General features: G+C 48.5%; 1 protein-coding gene across 1 annotated transcript in view; it reads left to right on the forward strand.

Annotated features, from left to right (window-relative positions):
* LOC122793465 (cytochrome P450 2C15-like) overlaps positions 1 to 25,762 on the forward strand; it is a 792,888-nt gene that overhangs the window by 268,682 nt on the left and 498,444 nt on the right. Inside the window, exon 4 of the mRNA XM_044061543.1 lies at positions 24,092 to 24,252. Coding sequence (XP_043917478.1) covers positions 24,092 to 24,252 — 161 coding nt within the window. The remainder of the gene's footprint in view (positions 1 to 24,091; positions 24,253 to 25,762) is intronic.

A 25,762-nucleotide genomic window follows, 5' to 3' on the forward strand; every position in this document is an offset into this window, starting at 1 on the left:
GGTATCTTCACAGATGGGTACGGTGTGCACTGTACTGTGTGTCCATCTACACAGCTGCTTACTGGGCATGCTCACACACTTAGAATCTGCAGAGTGCAGACATGCATACACATGGGGTGGAATCATGGAAGGGCAGAGTGTGGACCGTCGTGTGTGTCCACCTACACAACAGCAACCCGGGCATGCTCACACACGTGGCGGTTGCAAAGGGGAAACATACATGCACACGGGGTATCATCACAGACTGGCGCGGTGTGCACTGTACTGTGTGTCCATCTACACAGCTGCTTACTGGGCATGCTCACACACTTAGAATCTGCAGAGTGCAGACATGCATACACATGGGGTGGAATCATGGAAGGGCAGAGTGTGGACCGTCGTATGTGTCCACCTACACAACAGCAACCCGGGCATGCTCACACACTTAGTATGTGCTACACGCCGTCTGGCATGCATACGGAGTGTACACACTGCAAGTCACGGCCAGGTAAACCCGTACACACGCACAGGGTGGACACACATGCAGTTACACGTACACACACAGATGACATCACAGGCATCATGGGTGCAGGCTGAACATGTACACACTGCAGTGAACACTGTAGCTGCCATGCCAGCACCATGTCATCGGTGCAGCAGTATGCCTCACGGTCCAGCAACAGCATGTGACATATGTCCACAGGTCTATATGGTGGTGTACGCCTGTCAGGCAGAGTACACATGTACTATCAATGATCCCACAGGTGTGATGTAGTCCGCCCATATCGGTATACATGGACAGGCGTGCTCCACACATACCACGGGCCTGACACAGATATGACACATGACTGCAGCTGTACCACAGTGAAACAAAGTCCGGATATGTCATATATGTGATTGTCTGGCTGTGTGCATGGACTGCACACAGGACACACACGAAGCCTGTGATGTACCACATGCATAACACTGGCGTACGCGGTAATACACACACGAATGGAAGGTGGACACATGTCTGTGGTATGCTCCCCCTACAGGGTGTAGCGGTGTTGACTGGGACACATACCCTTGTAAAGTTTGCCTGTGACAGCTGTGATACCATACCACAGTCCATGTTCCATGTATGTCGACACACATGTCACAACGTAGCAATGCATACACACATGGCAACAGGGGATACATGTGACACGTGTACTGTGCATGGTGCAGCCATGTGTCCGATGTCCATAACACAGTTGCAACCCCCTACCACATGCATACCCATCATGGGGGCCGTCATATGGTGGCATAGTAACAGCATGCATGGCAGTATGTGTGTACATCATGTGTTTAAACACCTGTCCACATGCATGTGTGCAGGTGGTGGTCACAGGTGTGTCACACACCATCCTACCCTGCCATGTGCATACAGTCTGCTATGTCGCTGTTACATGACAGTGCTGCCATAATGCATACCCATCGGTCAGGTGACATCGACCATATGTCACATGGCCACTGTAACCCCTACCACCTCCCAAGTGCATATATTGGCACAGCTGCCGGATACAGTGTTGGTATGCATGATGCACTACATACCGCTGCACGCCTGCACATATCCCATATAGCGGGTGTGGCATTCCCAGCACCGACATGTGTGCAGGAATGTGTGCCCATGTATGCCACAGATCGGGGGGACTATGTGCCATGTGCCACACATCACTGTACACCATGGTAGAGATCTGTACATACCTCAGTGTGGGGTGCATGGATGCGGATGGTGCAGTACATGCAACACGTCGTCCCTCCGTGTAGACATGTTTGGTCACCACCATGTCAGTGTGTCAACATGTGTGTATGTCTGCTGCCTGTTGTGAGGGTGTATGCAGATATAGTGTTGTGAATGGACACTAACCACACAGGGTGACCATCCCGTACAGGTGCTGCATTGTACAACCCTGTCAATGCCATAGTTGTGAGCCATACTGGCCACCTGTGCAAGTCCACCCCCTGTGACATGGCGTGTGGGTGCATTGTATTGTGAGGGTGCTGACCACACAGGCAGGTGTCCCCATCTGCACACAATGGGGTGTGCGCCATAGTGGTGTACATCCCGCAATTGCGGACATATTCCTGTACTGGTACAGTGTCCTACTGCTGCACAGCGTGCACCAGAGCTGACAGGTGACACCTGCGGTCAGTCGCCAGCACGCTGTGTACGACACCTGCAGAATGTCACCATACCTGTACTGTGTCATGCCATGTATGTGATGTCTCTGTCCACCGTAGCCTGTGGCACTGACCACAGGCGTCAGGTGCAGTATATGTGTGGACATGTGTGTCATGTACCGTGTAAACAACGTTACACTATATCTGGCTCAGTGCTCCGCAGGTTTACATGTAGAACTTCTCTACTTGCAATCTAAACTGTCTGTTCTCTATCACAAAAGCTCAGTACCTGCTCCCACAGTATTCCTACATAGGTAAAGTACATGTATACTAGACGGAGTACTACACTAGCCTAGAATCCCCTTGAGTACCCACTTCCCTATAGGTCCCTTCTGACCCAGTTACACAGCAAACGCATTCACGTTCTCTGGCATGTCGAAGGGTCAATTGCTAGTGACCTCTCCTGTTCAGATGGTGAATCTGGGCATCCTGAGGCAATGTTACAGGTGCCTCATGGACACGGACAAGCCGCACCTCCCTCACTAAACATAATACATGTGAGAGATGAAACTATATAGCCAGACAGGAGGCTGAGCTTTCTCAAACCACGACCGGCAAGACCAAACGGGAGGGGAAGGACACCACGCACACCACAAACCCAGTGTCACATGGAACTATCACAAATGCTAAACAAACACATGAACACACAAAGACATACTCGGAGGCACTGTTAAAACATGTAACGAACCTAACGAGGCCTCCGAAGCAGACACCCAAGCAACTGCCTCCACAAGACATAGGACAAGCAACACATAGTTCTCAACATCAGTGTGCTAAACAGTCACAGCCCTTAAGTCCACACACAATGCCAGACACACTTGTAATAGGTGACGCCATAGTCAGACACACCGACGTCTCACCCACCAGACTGAACAAGGGAATGATCACAGTAGGCTGCCTGTCGGGTGCTGGAATCCGCCACATAACACACGCACTCAGGTCACTCCGCAGCATGCACAAGTATGACGCGGTCATTGTCCATGCTGGTGTCAACAACCGGAGACATACCACCCTGGGATACATGAAAGGAGACATAGAGGGGCTCTCAGATTGTGTAGCCCAGGCCAGCATGACCCTGACCCTGAGCAGTATCCCACCCTCATCAAGAATGATGCCACAATACTGGGTCAGAATGATCACCCTTGATAATTGGCCTGATTACCGGTGTCAGTCTGAGGGGATCCAATGTCCTCTTGCCTGGGATGACATGCTTGACACGCCACGCTCCTTTGCAAGGGATGGCTTGCACCTGTCGCCCCTGGTCTTCAAGAGTTTGGCAAAGGCTCCTGCCACCCCCACAGTGCCCACTGCAGGCAAGGCAGAAATGATAAACCTACCGCCCTAGACTACAAACCTGGAAAAAACTAAGGGTAATACTGCTCAGTGCCAGTAGTCTACGCTCAAGCTGCATGCCCTCAAAAGCCCTCCTCAGTATGGAGGACATCGATGTCAGTGCTGTGACTGAAACCTGGTTCAAGGCTCCTGAGAGCACCCTAGCACTATCAGGTCATACCTCATATCACGCGTTCAGGACCCTAACCCGGACCGAACCACAGAAGGAGGGGGAGTCTCCATTTCCATGAAGAATACCCACACCTCCAGGTTGGCAGAAACGCACGTAGCAGCGGGGACCATCCAGGTGCAATTAACCATGGGTAGGACTGCCCTACAGTTTGTTGCATGCTACAGACCACCCTCCCAAACCCAGGATACCCGCACAGCCTTCCTGAAGACACTGGGGAGTATGAATGCTCTCACAACACCATCATATTGGGTGACATCAACCACCCATACATAGACCGGGAACATTACCCAGGACACAACACCCTACACCAAAGGTTCCAGGTGTTCATACACCCGAATGCTGTGGAACAACTATGCACCATACCCACAAGGGGAGGAACTATACTGGTCCTGATCATCACACATGGGGACGACATGCTCCACACAGGATGTACATCCCTCAATGGTGAGGTCAGACCATATAGTGATCTCACTGGAGATCCGCATCCCGCCCCCAACACCGGCAAGGGAGACCACAGTGAAGACCTCTCCACAGCGAACCCCACATGTCATACGACTGGTGTGGTACCCTACAAGGCCTCCATGCCAGTAGTAAACACAGGCCACACTGCTGAAACCCTTACAAATGCCTTCTACGAGCACCCCCAGGAATGTCTGGATCAAGCAATCCTTAATAACATCAGGGCCTTGTCCACCAAAGGCAGGCACATGGTCTGGTGGACCCCAGCCATAAACAAACTGTACAACAAGAGGTGAAAGCTACTACATGACAGAGCAATATCACTACCAGGGAAGGCATCACTGATTAATACTGGCGGTAACATACGATCACTCATACAATCATCCAAGGCCACCTGTGGGACAGGACTTGCAAAGTACACATAAGACAACCATAAGGCCTTCCTTAGCTATGGTAGGAACATGGGTGGAAGCTCACAGTTATGCTCGGAATTAGTCCAGAATGGTACAATGATCACTGAACCCACAGACATTGCCAACAAACTGGCAGACAGGTTCCGTGCATACATCTACCCCCCTCCCCCCCCAAGAGGGGAGGTATCTATCCCACCAGAGTCTAGCCTCCCAAACATCTCGAATGCCCAGGTGAGAGCTGCTATTTGTAAAGCAGAGAACGCAGCATCAATGGGACCAGACGGTGTCCCCGGCTGTGTGCTACACAACCTCAATGAGGGCCTCAACCCGCATATAAGGCTGCTGTTTAATCTTAGCCTTACTACAGGCTCATTACGTGCCGATGGATGGCATATGGCAACTGTGGTCCCACTCCACCAAGGCGGTGCTCCTACGGACTCTGGACATCACTGCCCTATAAGCTTGATGAGCCTTGTCTGCAAAGCTATGGAGGGGACCATAATGGAGCCCATAAATGAAAACATTGGGGAACGACAAATACTGGAACATACCCACATCGGCTTAGTCAAGGGCAGATCCTGCCTCCTGAACCTGGTCGACCTGTTCGGAAGAGTCACTAAGGCCATTGATGGGGGTACGTCGGTTCGCACAGACTACCGTGACCTGGCGACAGCGTTCGAACCAAACTCCACGCGGGCATCATAGAAAGGCTCACCAGCGTAGATGTAGAGCCATATGTCACACGATGGGTTGCCAACTGGATCAAGGTCAGAACCCACAGGGTTAGTGTTCCTGGTGCCATGTCAGACTCCAAGCCGGTCCCGAGTGGTGGCCCACAGGGCTCAGTCCTGGGCCCCCTCCTGTTCAGCATTCAACTTTCCAACGTGCATGCAAACATAGGGGGATTGTGGCAGACAAGGTATGCAGATGACTGCAAACCGGCCACCATAATTAACACCCCATCAGACACAGACATCCACCTGAGGTCTCATAGAAATGGATAACTGGTGCCAGAGCCATGGCCTGAAGCTACATGCCAGGGAAGGTATAGACCTACCCTTTGGGAAAGACAAGTTAACCCCGAATTACCATGTAGGTGGTAATCCATTAAACATGGTAGACGTGATCAGGGACCTGGGGACCCAACTTGTTGGTAACCTCTCTTGACACTCACATTGCCAATGGGGTTGGGAAGACATTCCACAGTGCCCACCTGGTCATGAAGGGATTCACATCCAGATCAGGGGAGGTCATTGTACCCCTGTACTCTTCACGCATCAGACCAATGATTGGGTACAACGCCCCATTTGGAATGTACCTAACCCGACACCTGCAGCAGTCGGAAGGACCCCAAACATTCCCCAACACAGGGATAAAGGTGCTGAAACATATGTCACATGCTGCCCGACTGAGGGAACTCCGGCTCTATACCTTCTCATACCATCTGCTCCGAGGTGATCTGTGCCTGACATACACGGCCATGTCCAACCTGGGTTTCATGGACATGCTCCACCTCCTAGGATCCAAACAACCACGGGCACGAGAGCAACAGACACAAACCTCAACACGGATATAAATAGGACGTGCTGGAGGGACAGGTTCATCGCCCAGAGACTCCCTACACCATGGAACAGATTCCCAGCCCTTGTGAAGCAGAGCCCCTCACTGACTCTGTCCAAGAGTAATCCTGACGTGTGGATGGGAGATCGTAGGTATGACCCAGGAATCATCTCTGTGTCACTGCTGGACAGAGGGACAGCAGACCAATGGATATAGTATCCTCATCCTAAGGGGTGGTGAAAGCCACACACACTCTGGCTAGGCTTACACATGCCGTAGGGCACATAGCCTAGTATGTACCTATGCACCTATGTACCTATGTAGGTGTCCAGGCAGGTTACGGGTACATGTGGTATGCTGATATTGCCAGATGTGCCTGTGGGTAACCCACAGCTACACGTGGGGGACTGATAGTGCTCCCAGTAGGCACATGCGAGTACACCATATGAGGCATACAGGTTAACAGAACCAACATGGTGCTACACATGTAACCGTCACACATACCGTGTACACAGCTCAATGCATGCTGCACTTGCACTACATGGTATGTCTGCTGCATGATGACAGTACACAACCCACGTCACATACGCACCTGTCACTTGTCATACACAACCACTGCAACATACACATCACACGCTATGCGCACACAGGTATCACATACACCTCTCACTATCTTGTCCACCCTGTGCATCAGAATATATTTGCATAACTGTGCACCGATGGTGTGGATGAAAGTGATGGGGCAGAGGCTTCATCATATGCACAGGGTGATATGTGTGCCAGGGGCATAGGCTGTACCAATGGATGACATCATGTGTGTGTGTAAGGGCCAGTGCACTTACTGGGCATGACTGTGCAGAATGCATGTGGATGTGGTGGAGCCCTACAGTTGTGTCTGCCGTGTGTGGGTATGTGTGTAAACAGTTCAGCCATACGTGATGCCTACACGGGGTATACTTGGCAGCCCCAGACTGTACAGTGCAGGTTGTACGGCTCACTGTGTCCGTCTGCAGCCACGTGACCCGTGCCTGCCTGGGGTCGCACAGGCACTACCGGGTGGAAGTATGGAGTGGCCTCTCTCTGATGACACATGCCTGCTGGAACCATGTCCACACTGGGACCGGCCAGGGCCATGTCCACGTGGCCTGCTGTGTCCTGGTGTGGTCGGTGTAGCACCAGCTGCACTGCTGCTGCTACCGGCACTGTGTGAGTGGGCATGAGAGGTGGCACGCACACGTCGACCTACATTAGGTGGTGTTGCTGGCCTATGGCCACGTGTCCTATGCCTCACCCCTACCAGGTGTTCCAGCACAGACAGCTCACGCTCGTGGATTGACATGCCTCGGTCGAGGATTCCAACCATCTCACCTAATCGCCTATCCAGTACATTAGCAATCTGCTGTTGAGCATTCGCCAATGACTGGATGTTCTCATTTAGGGAACGGATTGCGGCCCTCTGCAGCCTCTGCCCTTCTTGGTTCTGCCGTTCAGCACGTGCCTGTGCCGCCATTACAGTCTGGAACATGCGTCTGGTGATACCAGCTGCTGCACCCTGTACAGCAGGTGCATGTCTGCCAGAGGTCCTCCTACGAGCAGCACCAGCCACATGCCTGTGTGGCACATCACCAGTCATTACACTGGCAACATGGTGTGTACGCGCACCTTCTGTAGCCATCACACATTCCTGCTCAATGCCAACAGATGCTGACTGTCCTTCCTCCATGGGCAACGGTGATGTGGTATGTGTCGGCATCAGAACCGTGTGCGGGGATGAGGGGGACATAGGTGGGATGGTAACCAATGGCACAGCTTCTGCCCCTGACAACCCTGCCTGTACCTCATGCATATGTTCATCACCGCTAGTATCTGTGGGGACATTAGCATCAGATGGACCGCAGGAGGGGAACGCACCTACACCACCTGTGAATACAAAGACATACTGTAAGATACATTACACACATGCAGACACACACGCAGACACACACACACACACACACACACACACACACACACACACACACACACACACACACACGCACGCAGACACACACACACACACACACACAGACACACACACGCAGACACACACGCAGACACACACACGCAGACACACACACGCAGACACATCATGCATGTGATATTGCAGATGGCATGCAGCATTCCCACACCACAGCTCAGAGAATGCAGGCCAGACATTAATAGTGGTAGTATGCATACTGCCCTGGGGTGCACACTACATCAAGCAGGTGTCATTTCAGTAGGCATGCAGTACACACATTCATGGTAGTTTGCATGCATCACCGTGATACACCGTGTGGCCACAGGCAGGTTAACAGTACACATGGCTAGCATCACTTTGACATGTACTCCGCCGACATGTGCGATAACATGTGGACATGTGACAATGGTGTCCCACCACATGCACCGCATCATACTGGGCGTCACAGTGCAGTGTTATGTGTACAGGCTACCGATAGAATGCATGTGTAACAAAGATGTCTGTGCAGGTGTGGTTGGTGTGAGCCGTGTACATAGCTATACAGTGGGGAGTACAGACACCGTGCCACTGCAAGGCAGCAGGACACAGGTATGTTTCTGTGCGATGCATAACATGGAGGCATTGCATTGCCATGTCTGCAACACAGTCATGCTGTTCCACAGCACGTATATGGTAGACATTGGTGGCACCTCCAGTGGTTGCAGACAGGCATTCCAGTTGTCTGGTGTACTACATCAAATGTACAGGTGGTCCACTACAGCTATGATCGCACTATGTGTGGACAATGTGCTACGGTGTCTATCCACTCCAGACGTACTGTGTGGCAACATGCCTGTGGCTATCACCCATGGCCATGTTTGACTGGGTCATGGACAATTGTGTGTGATGGGCATCGTGTACCCATCCCTGTGGTGGCCCATGTGACATACACCCATACAAGTCGGAGGTGTCACAATCCAGAGGGCTATGCAGACAACAGTGTGGATGTTTGCTATGTCGGGCGTAGGTCATGTCATGGTGTGACAATATTGCAGACAGAACACCACGGGCGTGGGACATGTCATGTGCCATGTCACAATGTGTGCACACAATGCAGGGGCATATGTCACATTGGTAACACCTGTGTGCTGGCCAGATCACAGCTCACTATGTGGTACTGTGTGCGTACCACAAATGGTGTTCCAATGCATACTACATATGCATCCATTGTAGAACACCTCCACCATTGTATGCATAGCTGACTGCATATATCACACTGACAGGTACTGTGGTTTCATGCCGGTGCATACTAACGGTTGTATCTACTGTACATGGGTGGCGTGTGTGTCTGGTGGTGCAACCTGTATACCGTGACTGGAGCAGAACCCAGGTGTGCATGTTATACCTGGCCACATGGCAAATATCTATACACTGTAACATGCCTGTTACTAACAACAGTCTCACCTGCGATGGACCCATGGCTGTGCAACACACCAGAGGTACCTGTATAGGGGTGACATAACAGTATAAACATTATCCATGACTGTAGCCACAGTAAGCACTGTGCATGTCACATCATGTACCTGTGTGATAGCATGTGGTATGCACACGTCTGCAAACACAACGTAGCATACTGTAGTATGTGGCTTGTGTGCCCATATACCTGGCATGTGTTTGTACATTACGTGGTGTACTGTGACACCCACACCTATGGCAGATATCATACACATATGCAAGACTGACTTACCAGGCAGCTCCAGGCTCGTTGGTTGGGAGACACCCACCTCCACGATGGCAGCTAGTGTTTCTGCATGATGTTCCCTGGGTGTCCCCAGACTGGCCAGGAGCTCCTCCTTGTGTGTGAGTGGGAGCTGGGTTGGTGGCCCACTACCTGTTCCACCTTGTTCTCTGGCGATTGTGGTGGCACGCTGTTTCGCGTGCCATATTAGGTCCATGCAGTGTCGGCGTATCTGCTGGTATGTGCGGTTGTTGCCACCCACGTCGTTCACCCTCCTGCGCATATCCTGCCACAGGTCATCCCGCTGCTGCGCTTGCTGTGGAACATGGCTGAATAGCAGGTCATAGTTGTCATAGAGCAATGGTATGATTACGTCATCCTCCTGGCGGCTGAAGGCTGGCAGCCGTGAACGAGGCATTATCTGTAAGACATAATGATGGTGACAGGTCACATTTACACTGATGTACTGGCATACCGCTGGACATACATTGCTATGACATGTACGACATCTGCACAGTAATCTCTGCGATGCATCATGGCACTGACACAGCTGACATGTTGCTGTCACACCGTTAGGCAGCGGGTATCATATCATATCTGTGTGTCAACTCATCACACTCTACACACACCATGTTGATGGTAACCTGCTGTGGACATGTGTACCTGCCTGCACCTGTGTTCATACTAGTTGGCACGTGTCCTGATGTGCGCACAGTTCTACTGTTCACCTGGATGCTGTGTATATGTCACTAGGCATCACAGACGCAGCCATTATGGACGTCAGCGGTGGCACTGCACACATACACGTGGACACCTGTACATGCATGTGTTGTGCCATGTACATCTACACAGCACTGTACAGGTGTTGGACAACCTGCCACAGCTCACCTGTATTGCACATGTGATACACATGGGACATTGTGTAATCATATGACATTAGCAGGGATGGTCATACATAGCATGTGCGCGCGCACGTTGTACACGCCAACACAAAGCACCTGTGACACCACAAGGTTCATCAGTGCCACATTACTGCTCTGGACAGTTGATAGTGCAAGTGCCATTTGGCCATCGCACCATGTATGACTGTGATGGCACGTGCAGCCTTGCTGGAAAGGGCTGCATGGTATGGCAGGGTATGTCACATACATGGCACAGGGATGTGTCCCACCTGGGGATACTGGTATTGGGAGGGTGGCTGTCCATTCCATATGTCGTTGCTATGTGTATATGGACATTACGCATGTCTATCATCATGGTGTGGACAATGGCCTTCTACAAGTTAGGCAGCATGCTGCTTGGTGGGGGTGTGTATGGTGCATGCTGGTATCGCACATCCATGCATACACATTACCCCTGACAAGTGCTATGTGCTGTGATATTGTTCAACACAGTGCTGTATGTGCCCGCACAATGATATCCCGTGCACATGGATGGTACCCTGGCCTGACATGGGTACCACATATGTCTACATCCAGTGCCTGCTGCCACCGCCATGTCGGCGGGTGCACCACACAGCACCATCCTTCCCACAGGGACCGTGGTGTTGGGCACAGCATAGGTATCCATTTATGGGGACAGGGATGTTCACATAGCGGGGGCACTGATGGTATCATCCATCGGACCATACACGTATGACGCACACCTCACACACCCAGCCCATTCAGTATGTTGTTCGCAACACTGACACAGCTATACTGCTAGGCCAGGGACATTCCCAGCTGTACATACACAGATGCATGAACATCTGTCTGTGGCATGAGCTACAATGACGGTGGGGTTCAACACATACCGTGTTTGACTGTGGCTGGCGCAGATGTTCTGTGCATGTGTCTACACGGTAACCCTGTTCTACTGTAGCCAGCGGTGATGTGCTGTGCACATGTCAATGCTGCACATTGTGTTGGTGTCTGTCTGTCAACAGGCCAGTGGTGGAACACGCAAGGGTATTAGTGATTGAATATGCATGCCGCTCTGTACAGCTGTACTGCTAACATCTCAGGTGCTAATGTGTCATGGACATGCACACCTTACCCGGACAGGTGGTAGTGGGTTGCCACCCGTACCCATCACCTCTTGTGGGTTGCTATTATCCAACACCCTATTTGTATTGTATGTTCAGGCTATGCACCTGTGTGGGACATGTGGGCATGCAATGCGCTACTGCGTACCTTTGCACCCATTGCACAACATGTCACACAGGTACACTGGCAGCCATACACTTCACAGCTTGATGAGGGTACAACAGGTGTTGTACACACGTAACACATATCCTGTGGGACATGGTTGTATGTACAGGCATGTCCGACAGTCACGTACCACTGCTACCCCTATATGACGGATATGCAGTACATGTGGCGGTACAGCAACTGTCACATGTACTCGTGCAATGCCCCCCTACCAACATGGAGCGGTACTGCCTGTGGGGGATGTGCGTCTGCATCCATGCTGTGCCCATAGCTGACAGTTGTACATCGATACGTGCAACATACCTCATTTGGTGTTCTCACGGGTGCATGTTCAACATGGCTCCACATTGTTTGTGTCTGTCACACAGTCATTGTTGTACATGGTTTACATGCCAGCCATGGCTTACTATATGTGATTCCATGTACTTCATTGGGATACCATCATTATACATTAGAACGGCGTATTCCAGCCATCACATAGCCTTCCTAGATGACACTGTTAGCCAGCCAGTAGTAGGTGTTCCGCCATCTGCACATTAGTCACACAGTACGAGGCGGCTGATACCCATTCTGGGGACAGGGTGCTGACAGCTGTGGATGGGTGTGATGCTGTCGACAACCATAACTGCACCTGATGGTCACATCTGGATGGGTAACATTCACAACACACACCTACCTTCACGTAGTAACACATCATCTACAACAATGGACATTCCTGCCAGAACAATGTGTGCAGTATGTCTGTATGACCACTGTAGGCACCACTGGTGGCCCCAGCATGGCAGCCGACAGCACCGGTGTATATCCCGGAACCATGGGTTACACCATTCACAACACACCTGTCTCGGATGACCCTGTTGTGGATCACAGTGCAGTTCCACACATCATGTTACACTAGGCATCATGCACTGATATGTTGCGGACGTGTGAACAGCTGTGCAACTCAACATATGCACACATGACACATCACCTGGTACAATATATCTCTCATACAACGTGTTATTGTGACCGCCCTGTGATGGCATTACACAGGCTACGTGTACTGGGACATGTGATGGCTCACCGGTGTCATCACCCTCTGGGTGTGTGTCTAGCCAAGTGTACAGTAGGCAGTGGTCTGAACACAGGGACACTGTACATTGACCTACTGTGCCACTGCAACTGTTGCCTATGCTCATACTGTAATTATACAGGCATGTGGTATCTGACCGCTATGACAGTCCTGGTCAACCACACTGCTGTGGCACACATGACCTGCAGCCATCTGCCTGGGGTGTGGAGCACACATGTACATCTTCACATGCTATACTGCCTCTGTGGTGGTGTCACATAACTGTCTCCGGCAGGGCTGTAACAGGCAGGCACGGCATGGGGTCATGTGGGACAATGCTTGCATCTTCCACTGTGCTGCACACAAGCAAGGCACACACACTATTGCACCACTCACATTTATCTGCAGTGACTGGGACCTGCCTCCATGCTCTGCACAGCATGCCTGCGAGTACGGATTGTACATGGATCGTACCTCCCAGGCACATACCTGGACTGCAACACCCACAGGTGAGGGGATCCCACATCACACAGTGTTTTGCACACATCCTGGAGAGTTGCTGAACACAATGCATTATAGGTGCTCAATGTGCAGATACCCGTGTTTGTGACCGCTAGACACATTGTAACACACAACAGAGTTGACATTGTACACCGCAGGTTACATGCTGTCTGTGTTGTTATACTGTACATTGGGCCTCAGACAGCTGATACTGCCATGTGCTGACAGCAACCCACACTTCCCTAGCATAGACATCCATGTACCTACACATGCTTGAGGCGTGCACTCCACCCAGCTGGCGACACATTACACAACACATACCATACCTACACTACCCTCAGCATGCACAATACCTCCATGTGTCTGGTGTGTTGCACCTGGGGTTATCCCCCCTTTGGTGGATGAACACATATGCTTCACGGCCCTGCTAGCCACACCCTGGAAACACACCCATCGCAGCATACACGGAACATGTGTACTACAGCCAGTACTACTGACGTCTGCTGACAGCAGTTGTTAATGGCATGACACCCCGGCAGATGGACAGTGTACATACATATGCTGACACATACCACAGTGTGCTTCCGTAGCATGTACACGATGGTAGGGACCATGCTATTCCACACAGAGACATGGCGGTACTGACCTTTTCACAGACGCCACGGTGGTGGTCATGTTCCATGCACATCTGATGTACGAGCACATGTGCAGGCTATTGCACAGTGGTGTATATTCACATGTGTGGGGTGCATCACTTGTCAGCCATGGTGGGTCCTCGAGGTCCATCACATGCTCCAAGGCTAGCTACCTAAACATGACTGCCGCACATTACAGTGTGGGGCCTCAGGCAGTGTGGTGGTACGTCTGTGTTGTTTGGCTACATCCACATTCAATGTCACATACAATAGTCACCCAGGCATTGCAGACCGAGATAATGTTGGCAACGTGCCAGGCGATGGTGTACTTACCAACAATACACACTCTCACTCACTACAGGGTCGCAATCCATACATGGACATCGTAGTGTCCCTGTGGACACATACATGGCACTGACATGCACACGTTATGTCCTGGGACACTGGCCTGATGTCACCTTCCGATGTCCCTAGCTGTTATGTCCCACCAACCTGTTTGGTATGTGTCTCCGCACCAGCCCACTATATTCACTGCTAGCCTGTTGTCGGACATTGTGTACCTTGACCGCCGCGCAGCCACATCTCTCGCACTACCCATGGGTGGCACTGCGTTGCACATGTGGGACTGCAGTCATACACCCATGACTGGACCGTTCTGAATGGCACTGGGGCACATCCTCACAAACGTGCTTCACGCACACATTGATGGCTTCCATGCCTTTCCTGGCACCCTTGTTGGGCTTGTGTGTGCCACAGCACGCCACATACACATGCTGGCCACCTGTCATACCATTGTATGGGTGGTTGGGGTGGTACAGAGGCCAACACATCAGACGTTGTCCTCACATTGCCCTTCAGCACCATTCCACGTTCTGGTATTGGCAACGTTCATATCCACCTGCACATCATACCCTGTGTCTCAGGATGTTAGGCTATATGACTCATGGACAGGACACACAGTGGTGCAAGCATATCATAGTACCTACTACATGTCAGGTACATATGGCATTACACAGTCCTCAGTCATGGGGCCCCTCATGTTCACTATTTGCTTACATACACAACATACTGTCACAGAGTACTGTCCATGCCTAGATATCCCACACCTACATACCTGGCACCATTATTGCTCCACCAGCTCATACCGATACCGACCATACGGGTGTCAGTGTGGCGGATACATCATGTGGGTGTCATGGCATCAGGATGCATGACACATGGTGCATGCACATCACCTTTGCATAGCAACATTCACCCACTGACTATCACATGGATACTGGCCCCATACATACATATCACATTGTACATGGTTGCTGTACACACATATGCCCCACACGGTCCTGTGGTTACCGTATTCCACTGTGGCATGGATACACTTCTGCAGGGCCACACCTATCTGTACTGTGTGTGATGCTGGTACATAGGTAGCCATTGTACCTGTGGCATAAACACATCTACACACGGTCAAGGGTACAATACCACATTTATGGTGTACCTTCCACAACGGCTACAACTTTACATGGCACAGCATTGTCATGCCACGATGTGTACCAGGCTCGGATGGTTTACATATGCGGCTGACAGATGGAAAACACATCTGTACACATCTGCATACCACATACACAGGGGTGTCTTCTGCTCTGACATGGACCATGTCCTCCGCATTACTGATGCATATACTCCTCATACATGACAATTGCGGTGGGCAGTGTGAACGGACTGCTCATGGATATGTGCACACATGCCACACTGCATGGGCTGGGCTTCTGTGTTACTTCCGCAGACACAACACACACCATGCTGCGGAACATAGGTCCTGTGCACATCCCACAGGGACACACAGTGGCACTGTTTATGTGATACCTCCCTTGCTGTTTGAGTGACACGTATTCATGGTACCACCACAGCAGCAGTACTGTGTAGACATGCAGTTGACACCCGCCTCTGCTGTTCACAGGACACTACCATGGGGAGGTGACACTACTGTGTACACTGCACATGTGTTTACACATGGACCTGCCAGACTTCATTGTTGCCCACGGTGCACCTGCTACAGATCCTTTGGGCATTGCTACTTGGTGTACCTTCCATTTCGGATGGCTATGATGCTACTACTCTGTCCCATACCTACAGGCCATATGTATCCTGTTATTGTACATACCAATAGGCGATACCTCCGTTATGCATGATATGCCTGTGATACTGTGTATAATGTCTGTCATATCCACCCTGACAGCTTTACATTACACATAGTTGACATAGTATCCCCTACTGCAAGGCATACATGCATGTCGGCCGCACATTACATATGACATCGACCGTATATGCCCATACACATGTGTGCTGTGACAGTATACATACATGTCCTATCCCCTGCTATGGCACTTCCTTGTTGGACATCCACTGCCAGCATCGGCGTGTGGTCTGGCATTGTTCTCTCTAATGCCCCCCTGTGGCTGCCCTTGTGGTGTCTCGGCTGTGTACATGATGTTCCACTGCTGTGCACACGGTGCCCACAGTCGTTGGTATGCTCAGCAGGATAGCACTACATAACCACCTTTCACCACTCTCTGCATTATGGACAAGTGTCATTACTTACAAACACCATTCCCATACAGTACAGCTTCGTCATACACATCATGTGTTACACACCCGTACATATCGTGTGTTCTACATACATTGTCAGTGTTTTGTTCCGTGTTTCATTCCGTGTGTCGGTTTTCCTTTTTATTTCTCTTTCGGTTGTACACTGCTGGTTCAGTATGAGCATATGGTTTGAATATCCTGGGAGTCATCCTTATATCCGTCGATACCTGCAACATGTGGGTTCATCCCACCAATTGCTGTTCCTCAGTGAGTAATTGTGTGCATATCACCTGTGCATCTACTCCATTCGGACATTACGTGTCGTAACTGGGGTATGGTTGGATTCCTCACCTGGGAGTTGGCTATTTGCCCTACCTTCGTGGAGATGGTCTGTATTGTGTTATGTTATGTGTAACTGCAGCCGCTATGTGTGGCGACAGGTACATTTCGCAGTGGTGTTAGCCGTGGATTGTGTGTGTTGGGTATAGTATTTGGTTCGACATGTGGGTGTCCCTGTCCTGACGATGTCTGTTGATGGCGTTTTGCATTCGGATGTGTAACATGGCTGTTGTATTCCTTTAAACAATGCATGCAAGTATGCATCTGCCTTTGATTGTGTTTCCCATGCGAGATGTTGCGGTTATGCAGATGTCATTGACTGCCTGTATGTTTGTGCTGCTATTACGGTTTGTATCCCTTTAATATGTACGATGGGGGATATCGGAGGTTGTAGGTGACGGATACGGGTTGTGGGCCTTGCATCTCTACATACACGATATGGTTGTCTGTGTGCTCCATCCCTGCCTGGAGAGTTGACAGTTAATTGTCTGTTGGTATGGGAGTGTAGGCTGTGTTGTTGTCATGTGGTGTTGGTATCACCTGCGTGTGTGCTTCATGCATGTATTCCTCCGTCACATCTGTGGTATATCAGCGGTTGTTTGTGCGTGCGACTATCCCTTGTCATTCTGTCCCAGATATTTACAGTCATTGTGGTCCTGTTCTTGGGATGGCCTGTTTGCCAGTGGTTGCCACCTATTCAGGTGGGGATTGCTTGTTTGACACTTGTAGAACACACAGCGGTGTTTACGGGCCGATACGTGGCCACGGTCAGTACTGGGGTAGCACATACGTATTTCCGCGGTACATACCTATTGCTGTGTGACTTTGCCAACGTATCGTTTTGCAATTAGCATATCGGTGTCATACATACGGGCATGAGTAGTACATACGTCCTTTCCATTTCCTGTGGGGTATATTCCTGTGCTACAATCTGGGACATTGTCACTTTGTATCGTTCTACGTCGCCACACGCCTAGCCAGGGTGGGGCTCTCACTACTACTTTGGGACTACTGGTGTACATATGCCTGTGGCTAGTGTACCATATGCCTACACATATTATTCCACTCTGCCTCTAACATGGCACCAACATACACATATTACGGAGACACACACACACTCGCACAGCAACACACACGGCACCCTCACCGCACACATACACATACTACGGCACTCACAGGGACGGTTGCACACAGTACCTGCGTGGGCCGTGACACCGGCGGCGGTGTCTACCTCCCCCCTCATATCATCATACTATTACCCGCGCATGTACTGTTACAGTACTGTGGTCTGGCAATCATTCCAACTCACGGTTATGCATTTCGGTATGTTGCCTGTTCCATGGTTGGCTGTATCCTCTTCTGTTAAACCTCCTGGATGCTCAGGTTGTCGTTTCACTATGTATACTATGTACAGATATCGCGTGTTACATCTCAGTCACCTTACATCCCTCTGATTCCCCGTCTTAACTGTAGTACTTATATGTATATGTGTACATATATTTCTATATATGTAATTATATCTATCTACATATATGTATATGCACATATATATATGTTTATATGTATACACCTTGCGGCGAACGTGGCAGCATACAGCAATGCCGTCTGCTGTAGGACCCGCGTACTGTTCAGGTGTTGGCGTTCCATGCTCCACTGGCTGTTGGGTGTACAGTGTTTGGGGGCTGCCTATGTTGGAGTCACACATGGGGCCACCCATACAGTACACTTTACGGGTGGTCATGTTTGTGTGCCATCCATTTCACTGTGTGTGCAGGTAGGGAGGTGTCAGTCCATGGGGCCTATGCTGTCAGAGTATGTGCTATATGTTCCCTCTTTGCCAGGGCATAGGCATATTGGGTACGCCTCTGTCTGCCTACTGGGGCTGGCACAGTGTGTTCATGGTCCTGAACCCTCTGTGCCTGGACTGGCCTTGGCAGTTGTGGTGGGCTTTGTGGCCCTTCACCATTATGTCCTTGCAGCAGCTGCTTCCGCAGGATCATATTATGTAGCATGGCACATACTATGAATATGTGGGCACATGTGCCTGGAGAGTACTGCAGGGCTCCACCGGATGTATCCAAGCACCGGAACCGTGATTTCAGCATCCCAAACACACGCTCTATGATTATTCTGGTTTGTGCGTGTGCCTCATTATGGCGTTCTTGCATGTGTGTGTGTGCATTTCTGATGGGAGTCATCATCCACGGCTCCAGTGCATAGCCAGCATCCCCCACAAGGTGGCCTTGTGGGATGTCCCCCCTGGCGAATACCTGGTACAGCTGTGAGGCATGCCAGATATGGGAGTCGTGGTAGCTTCCAGGGCTGCCAGCACACACATCCATGATAATGCCCTGCGCATTGCACATGACCTGGCAATTGATGGAGGGGAATCCTTGCAGTTTATGTAGCGTCTACCCTGCTCCCCAGATGGTGACTTGATTTGTATGTGCGTACAGTCTATCGCACCCAGTACCTCCGGGTATTGTGCCACACGGTGGAAGTGGCGCATATTGGTAGCCAACTCCTCCTGTGATCTGGGGAAGTATATATGCTCATTGGCATGTGGTAACATGGCATCCAGAAACTGGTGTAGTACCCTGGATGCTGATGCCCATGAGATGCCCATTATATCCCCAGTTGGCCTTTGAAAGGTACCTGTGGCCAGTATTCACAAGCTTACACATACCTTTGTGTCCACTGGGATGGGCTCCCCTCTGTTGTTTCTTGTTCTCAGGCGTGGCCGGCACAGCTCCACTATTTGCTGTAACGTGTCCCTATCCACCCTGTAACGCTCTACTATCTCCAGGTCTTGTAGCCCCTGGTAGGTTACCCTTGGTCTGAACACTCTCCTTCTCCTCTGAGGCCTACGGTAGTTGTCGGCACCCTCCTCCACAACACCGTCTGTCTCTAACACATGCTGATGGATCACGGCCACGGCAGCACCCAACATGTATATTTTAAAAGTTCCCCGTGTGTTTACACCTATGGTGCGGCGTTTGGGAATACACGGCTGTGTGTTGTGTGCATTCACACTTTATACTATTGTGCTGTACACCCGGTGATGTCATAGGGTGTGTCTGTACGGCCGTATCTGGGGATTATCTTCCGTGTTTTACCGTTGGCACTGCAACGCTGTTGCCTTTGGTGTTGCATTACTCTTGCCTGCAATGGATTACCTTTCGACCTTCCCTTACTATTTCTGCACGTTGCACCTACTATTTCCTGGCATGCATCCTGCAGAGCCCTGTCATGTATAGTTTCTGGGACATGGCATATCGTGCGTTTTGTGTGCTGCCGCCGTTGTGCTGCCTGTCTGCTTGGCTCTGCTGTGTCAGGTCTTCACTCTTTGCAATCTGCTACCTCCCCTACTTTCTTTGCATTCATATGCCTCCCCTATCCCGTTTTGCAGGTTTCTGCATGCAGAGTTGTCAGCTGCCGCCGATTGGCCTTCGTGGGTTGATTAGTGTTGATTGCTCATTATTACTCCAATTACACTTCTTCCGCATTTCCTCATATTCTCAACATCACCTTCCTGTTTCCGATGTTATTTGCGGGGCGAGCGTCACATGACTGGGTTAAGGGAACGTAGTCATCCTCGTGCACATGCACCTCTGCACACATTGTGTGCTCTCAGCTCAACTATTTCCCCACACGCCGGTCCTGCAGCTGTGATGTGCAATGTACAGCCCAGGTTTGCTGAGCTCCAATGTGCTTCCTCCTACAGTGGCACACCCCTCTGCAGGTGACATGTATTCCCTCAGAGCCACTCCTCAGTGTATTACCGCTGTGCCATTTGGTACAGCCTTATGCCAGCGGGGGTTTTGCGATTCAGTATTATCTGCCTCATTTGCATGGCATTGACTACTAATTCATAGTTACCACGCCGAACACTGCCGCGAGTCCTTGGCAACCCTTGCACCGTGGTTGTGGCTTTCCATGCATACCATGGTGTATTATGGCTGTGAAGCTGATGTGTATTATGCTGCTGTTTTATAACATTGTCATATTATTTCATTGTTTTGCACCTTCCGCAAACATGTCCTGGGGTTCTGCTGTGAGTTTATGTGGACATACCATTTATGTTATTATTTACATGTTGTGCATGTTTTCTTTTGACATTCTCTGTGTATTTTGCCATTGGCATATGGTAACAGTGTGATACCTGAGGCTGACAGCCTTCCGTTACTCCTATGTTATGTTTGGGAAAATGTAAACCGTTTTTTTTTGGTTTACATTGCCGTGGCCTTATGCTACGCCTGCGCCACTTCGTGGATCGCTATATGCCTTCATTTGCATGGTGCAACACCGCACATGGGGTGTTTAGCATACCTACGCCGGGGGAGGCGCAGATCCGGCGCACGCCGGTAGTGCACGTGGAATTGGATCGTACCTGAATCGCTCGGCGGCCATATTTGGTGTTGTAACGCCTACGCTATGCGTGCGCCTGGCGCAAGGTTCATGAATCCCGGGGTTTGTCTATATTACTTTGTACTCATTATTTCTGGGATCAATGTGAAAATGCTCCACCTATTTCAGTACTCTACCCCACTCAGCAAATGGTAAATAAATAAATACATAAACAGATAAAACTAGTGTCAGATTTATTTAGGAAATACCACGAGTTACAAAGTTGAAAGCAAATTCTCACAAAGGTATTCTTCACTTATAATTTGTTAAAAATTCATCACCAGGACCACTTATTTTTGTGCAGAAAGAAGCATTCCAGTCAGAACAAAATTTCTTTTAGGTGCAGTTATCGGGAACTTCTTACTTTTCTACCATCTTATATCAGACTTCATTTATTTTTTTAATGGTATTTTAGTGTTCTGTCATATTCCAAAGGTATGCAGATATTTGAATAGGTGTACCCCTGAGCCATCCACAGGTATGCATGTGATGTAAGCATGTGTGTGTGTGTGTGTGTGTGTGTGTGTGTGTGTGTGTGTGTGTGTGTGTGTGTGTGAGAGAGAGAGAGAGAGAGAGAGAGAGAGCACCCAGTACTGGACAGGTATCCTATCTAGGGTTGATGTCTGATGCTCATTGAGTGCTGTATAGCCTACACTTCCACCACAACCCTGAATAAGGATGATGTAGTTAATGGAAACTATAAAAATAATTAAATACATACTTTCTTTGCAGTTAAACAGTAACTAGCCTTTAGTACATAGTTAGTAATATAAGATTATCTGTCATAAATTGATGCAAAAATGTACTTGTTTCACATTTGTTGTTAATTTCTGAAATATGTGCCAAATTTTATTGGTCCAGATACACCTTATGCACAAGAAACGTATGATGATGTGTCACTAAGCTTTCATCCTTCCAGATCATACATTTCCTTAGTGACCAGCTTAAATGAATTACATTTTGCTGAATTCAGCAGAATGGAAATGCAGTTTTACCAAATTTCACATACTATTAAGATCAGAAAAACAAAGACAGTTTACTGATTTTATTTCAGATATTGTTCAGTCTCATGTAGTAAAGACTTTTCATCAAGAAAGTACCAATTTTATCCTGTGGGAGCTCACATAGAAGCTGGAATCTATCCTGTCACTTAGTAGTCAACAAATCTTGGAAAAGACACACATCCTTTGGACCAGCTCCATGGCAAAGACAGATAAAACCTTAACTGTGTCACAGGTGACCTGAGTTTGATTAGCAGCTTGGGTACCTGTAGGACTTGGCTTGAGAAGAAAGGGGTGAGTGGCTTTTGCTTGCCTGCCCATTCTGAGTGGACAGGGGAGTGGCAGTTCTGGCTCGCTATGTATGATTTCTGGCAGGACTAGTGATTTTGAGTTGCCAAGTACAATTGTATGGCAATTTGTAGGTAATTCAACATGCAGAAACATGTTACCCCCACAGAGTTAAGCAGATAGCAGAGGTCAAAAAAGTTTCTGCAGGAGAGTGGAGTGCTCTGCCTGGGAGCAAGGCTATGCCATCATGCAGGGCCAGCAAGTTGCTCCATTCCTTACTTCCTGAGTCCCAACATGATGTGGATGAGCTGCTTGTGAATCCTAGGCAGGAATGAAAGGGCCATGAGTTTCAAACCAAGCCCATGGATGCTCAGCTCCAGCTCGCATAGTATTTTTGCAGGTAGAAGAGCTGTCAGACCATTTCTGTGAGGGGAATAAAAAAAAAAAAAAGAATGCATGCTCACATACACACACACACCCACACACACACACTCACACACACACATGCTTGTACGCATGCTCACACACAAGTGTCTACAGGTAACTTGGAGGATTTCCATTTTACTGACCCAAACAGTAAACAGTATGTAGACTCCATGCAAATGTGCAGTTGAAAATGGATCTATATCACATTATCGGACGATGAAAATAGAGAACGCTCTTTCATCGATCTGATATTGTCAGAAGGAGAAAAAAGCGAAGTCATGGAACATCGATTTTTTTCCCCAGGGGAAAAAAATCAGTGGGCCATCTTCAGGACTTTGCCATTTCCTCCACTATGGTGTGATCTCGGAGTTGGTATATTTAAGCAAGGTGTGTGTGGGGGGTACAGCCCCCCAATTTGGGGGTGTGGGAGGTGGAGCCCTCCAATTCATTTTGTGTTTAAACATTTTTTTGTGGAGCAGGAACAAATTCGCTGTTCCGTGTGTTCGCCTTTTTTGTTATTTCGATATTATTGGTTCGATGAAAGAGTGTTCGCTCTTTTCATCATGTAATATGATATAGCCGTGTTTGAAAACAATAAATAAATAGCCATAGAGAAAGTGTTTTCCACTTGAAGAAATTCTTGAAATCAGTACTACTATATTGTCTGAAAAATTAGTAGATCAATAATAAGTAAAACTATTTACAATTAAAATCGAAATGGTACTGTCAAAATATAGTCCATACTTTTTTCATATCTAAAACTTGCAAAAGAAAGAGATGACTGATAACAATGATCCTCTTTTTTTTTTTTTAGAGATGCCCATTGATCCAACTATCTTTGTAATGCAGGCCATCTCCAATATTATCTGCTCAGTTGTGCTTGGGAATCGATATGCTTACACAGATGAAAACTTTCAAACCTTGCTTACTTTAACGAATGATAATTTCAGAATTGCAAGCTCTGCTTGGGGAGAAGTAAGCATTATAATATCATTGTCTTTGTTTTAGTAGCCTTTATAATATCATTATAATATTATATTTTATTTCTAGAAGTGTACTGTAAGGTAAAATGTGACCATTCAGGCACAGATATAATGTAACACATATGTACGGCATCTGTTTCACGTGAATGCTGTGGCTAGAAGCTACATTTGTTTTTCCCATATGAAAGATTATTCTGTGAAATCTGTCAACAGTACCATGATATTCAAATAATGATATGAACTCACTAATAGAATAACCATTACAATAAATGTTCTGTTTAGAAATTTAAATTGTAAAGACATGTTACAATATACAGTGCCAGCAATTTAAAATGGGGATAATTTTATTGCTGAAAGCTTCTTAGTTCTGTAACTAACTGAGGTGGACAGACACTGTATCTGTTTTTTTTTTCATGTTTCTAAGGTTCAAAACTTTCAGCCTGTTGCTGTCAATTGAAAGAATCATAAAGCTATTTAGTTTCATAGGTTAATAGGGTCAAAGGTATATACTAGACTAATGACCACCGGGGCTTTTATAAACCTACCCCTGGATTCATTAAACTCCATACAGGAATAGTACTATTCTGGCATGGAGTGGATCATGCCCATGTAGAACAGCAGAGTGCCTTGCATATTAATGAAAGCACACTGCTGTATTCTCTATATGGACATGAGCCATGTACATGTGCGGGGGGCATGTCAGAGCATTGCTTGCACAGTACACATGCCCCCTGCACTCTAGAATTGCCATACGGCAATTCTAAAACAACTAATAGTATCTGTGGACACTGTTATCACAAGATAATACTGTCCACGGACAAAATATGGAAGCACAGTCGCCCACAACATAGCTCTCAACTGCCCAGATTTTCACAGAATGTCCAGAGTTTTCCCTTATATTTTTGGCCTTTCACTCATAAAATTTCCTCTTGTCTGGCAAATCATTGGGATGATCAAAGGATTGAAGTCACTAAATAGTGACATACATTTCAGTTACATAACTTATATCCTTCAAAAACTGTATGCTAACACAAATTGATGTATTCTAGCAGCTTTCTAAGTTTATAAGAGTAATTTTGCACATTTATTTTTTTTCCATCCCCAATAATGTTTAAGCGTGTGTGTATTGTGCAGCTATGGATAGCATAGCTTAAACATTCAAAGGAGCTAAATATAGCTATACAACCAAAATAGTCAAAGTAAAATAGCATAGTGGTTAGAGCTTTTACTTAGTATACAGTCATTCACAGTTTGAGCCCCAATGCAGGCTATCCATTTTCATTTGTGAAAACATCACTAAAAGTATATTTTTCTAGAAATAAGTAGTGAATAATATATATTTGTTAACCAGGGTAGTGTAGCAAGTCCAAATGTGAGGTGTCAGTGTAGTGTGAAACCCCCATGTAAGCACAAATGTCCCATACAGTATAGCCAGAAAAGAATGTAATGAAAGCACATAAAATAATAATAATAATAATAATAATAGTAGTAATAATTATAAT

This window comes from Protopterus annectens, chromosome 1.part0 (assembly GCF_019279795.1).
Source record: "Protopterus annectens isolate FY-2018-M chromosome 1.part0, PAN1.0, whole genome shotgun sequence".
NCBI classification, from domain to species: domain Eukaryota; kingdom Metazoa; phylum Chordata; order Ceratodontiformes; family Protopteridae; genus Protopterus; species Protopterus annectens.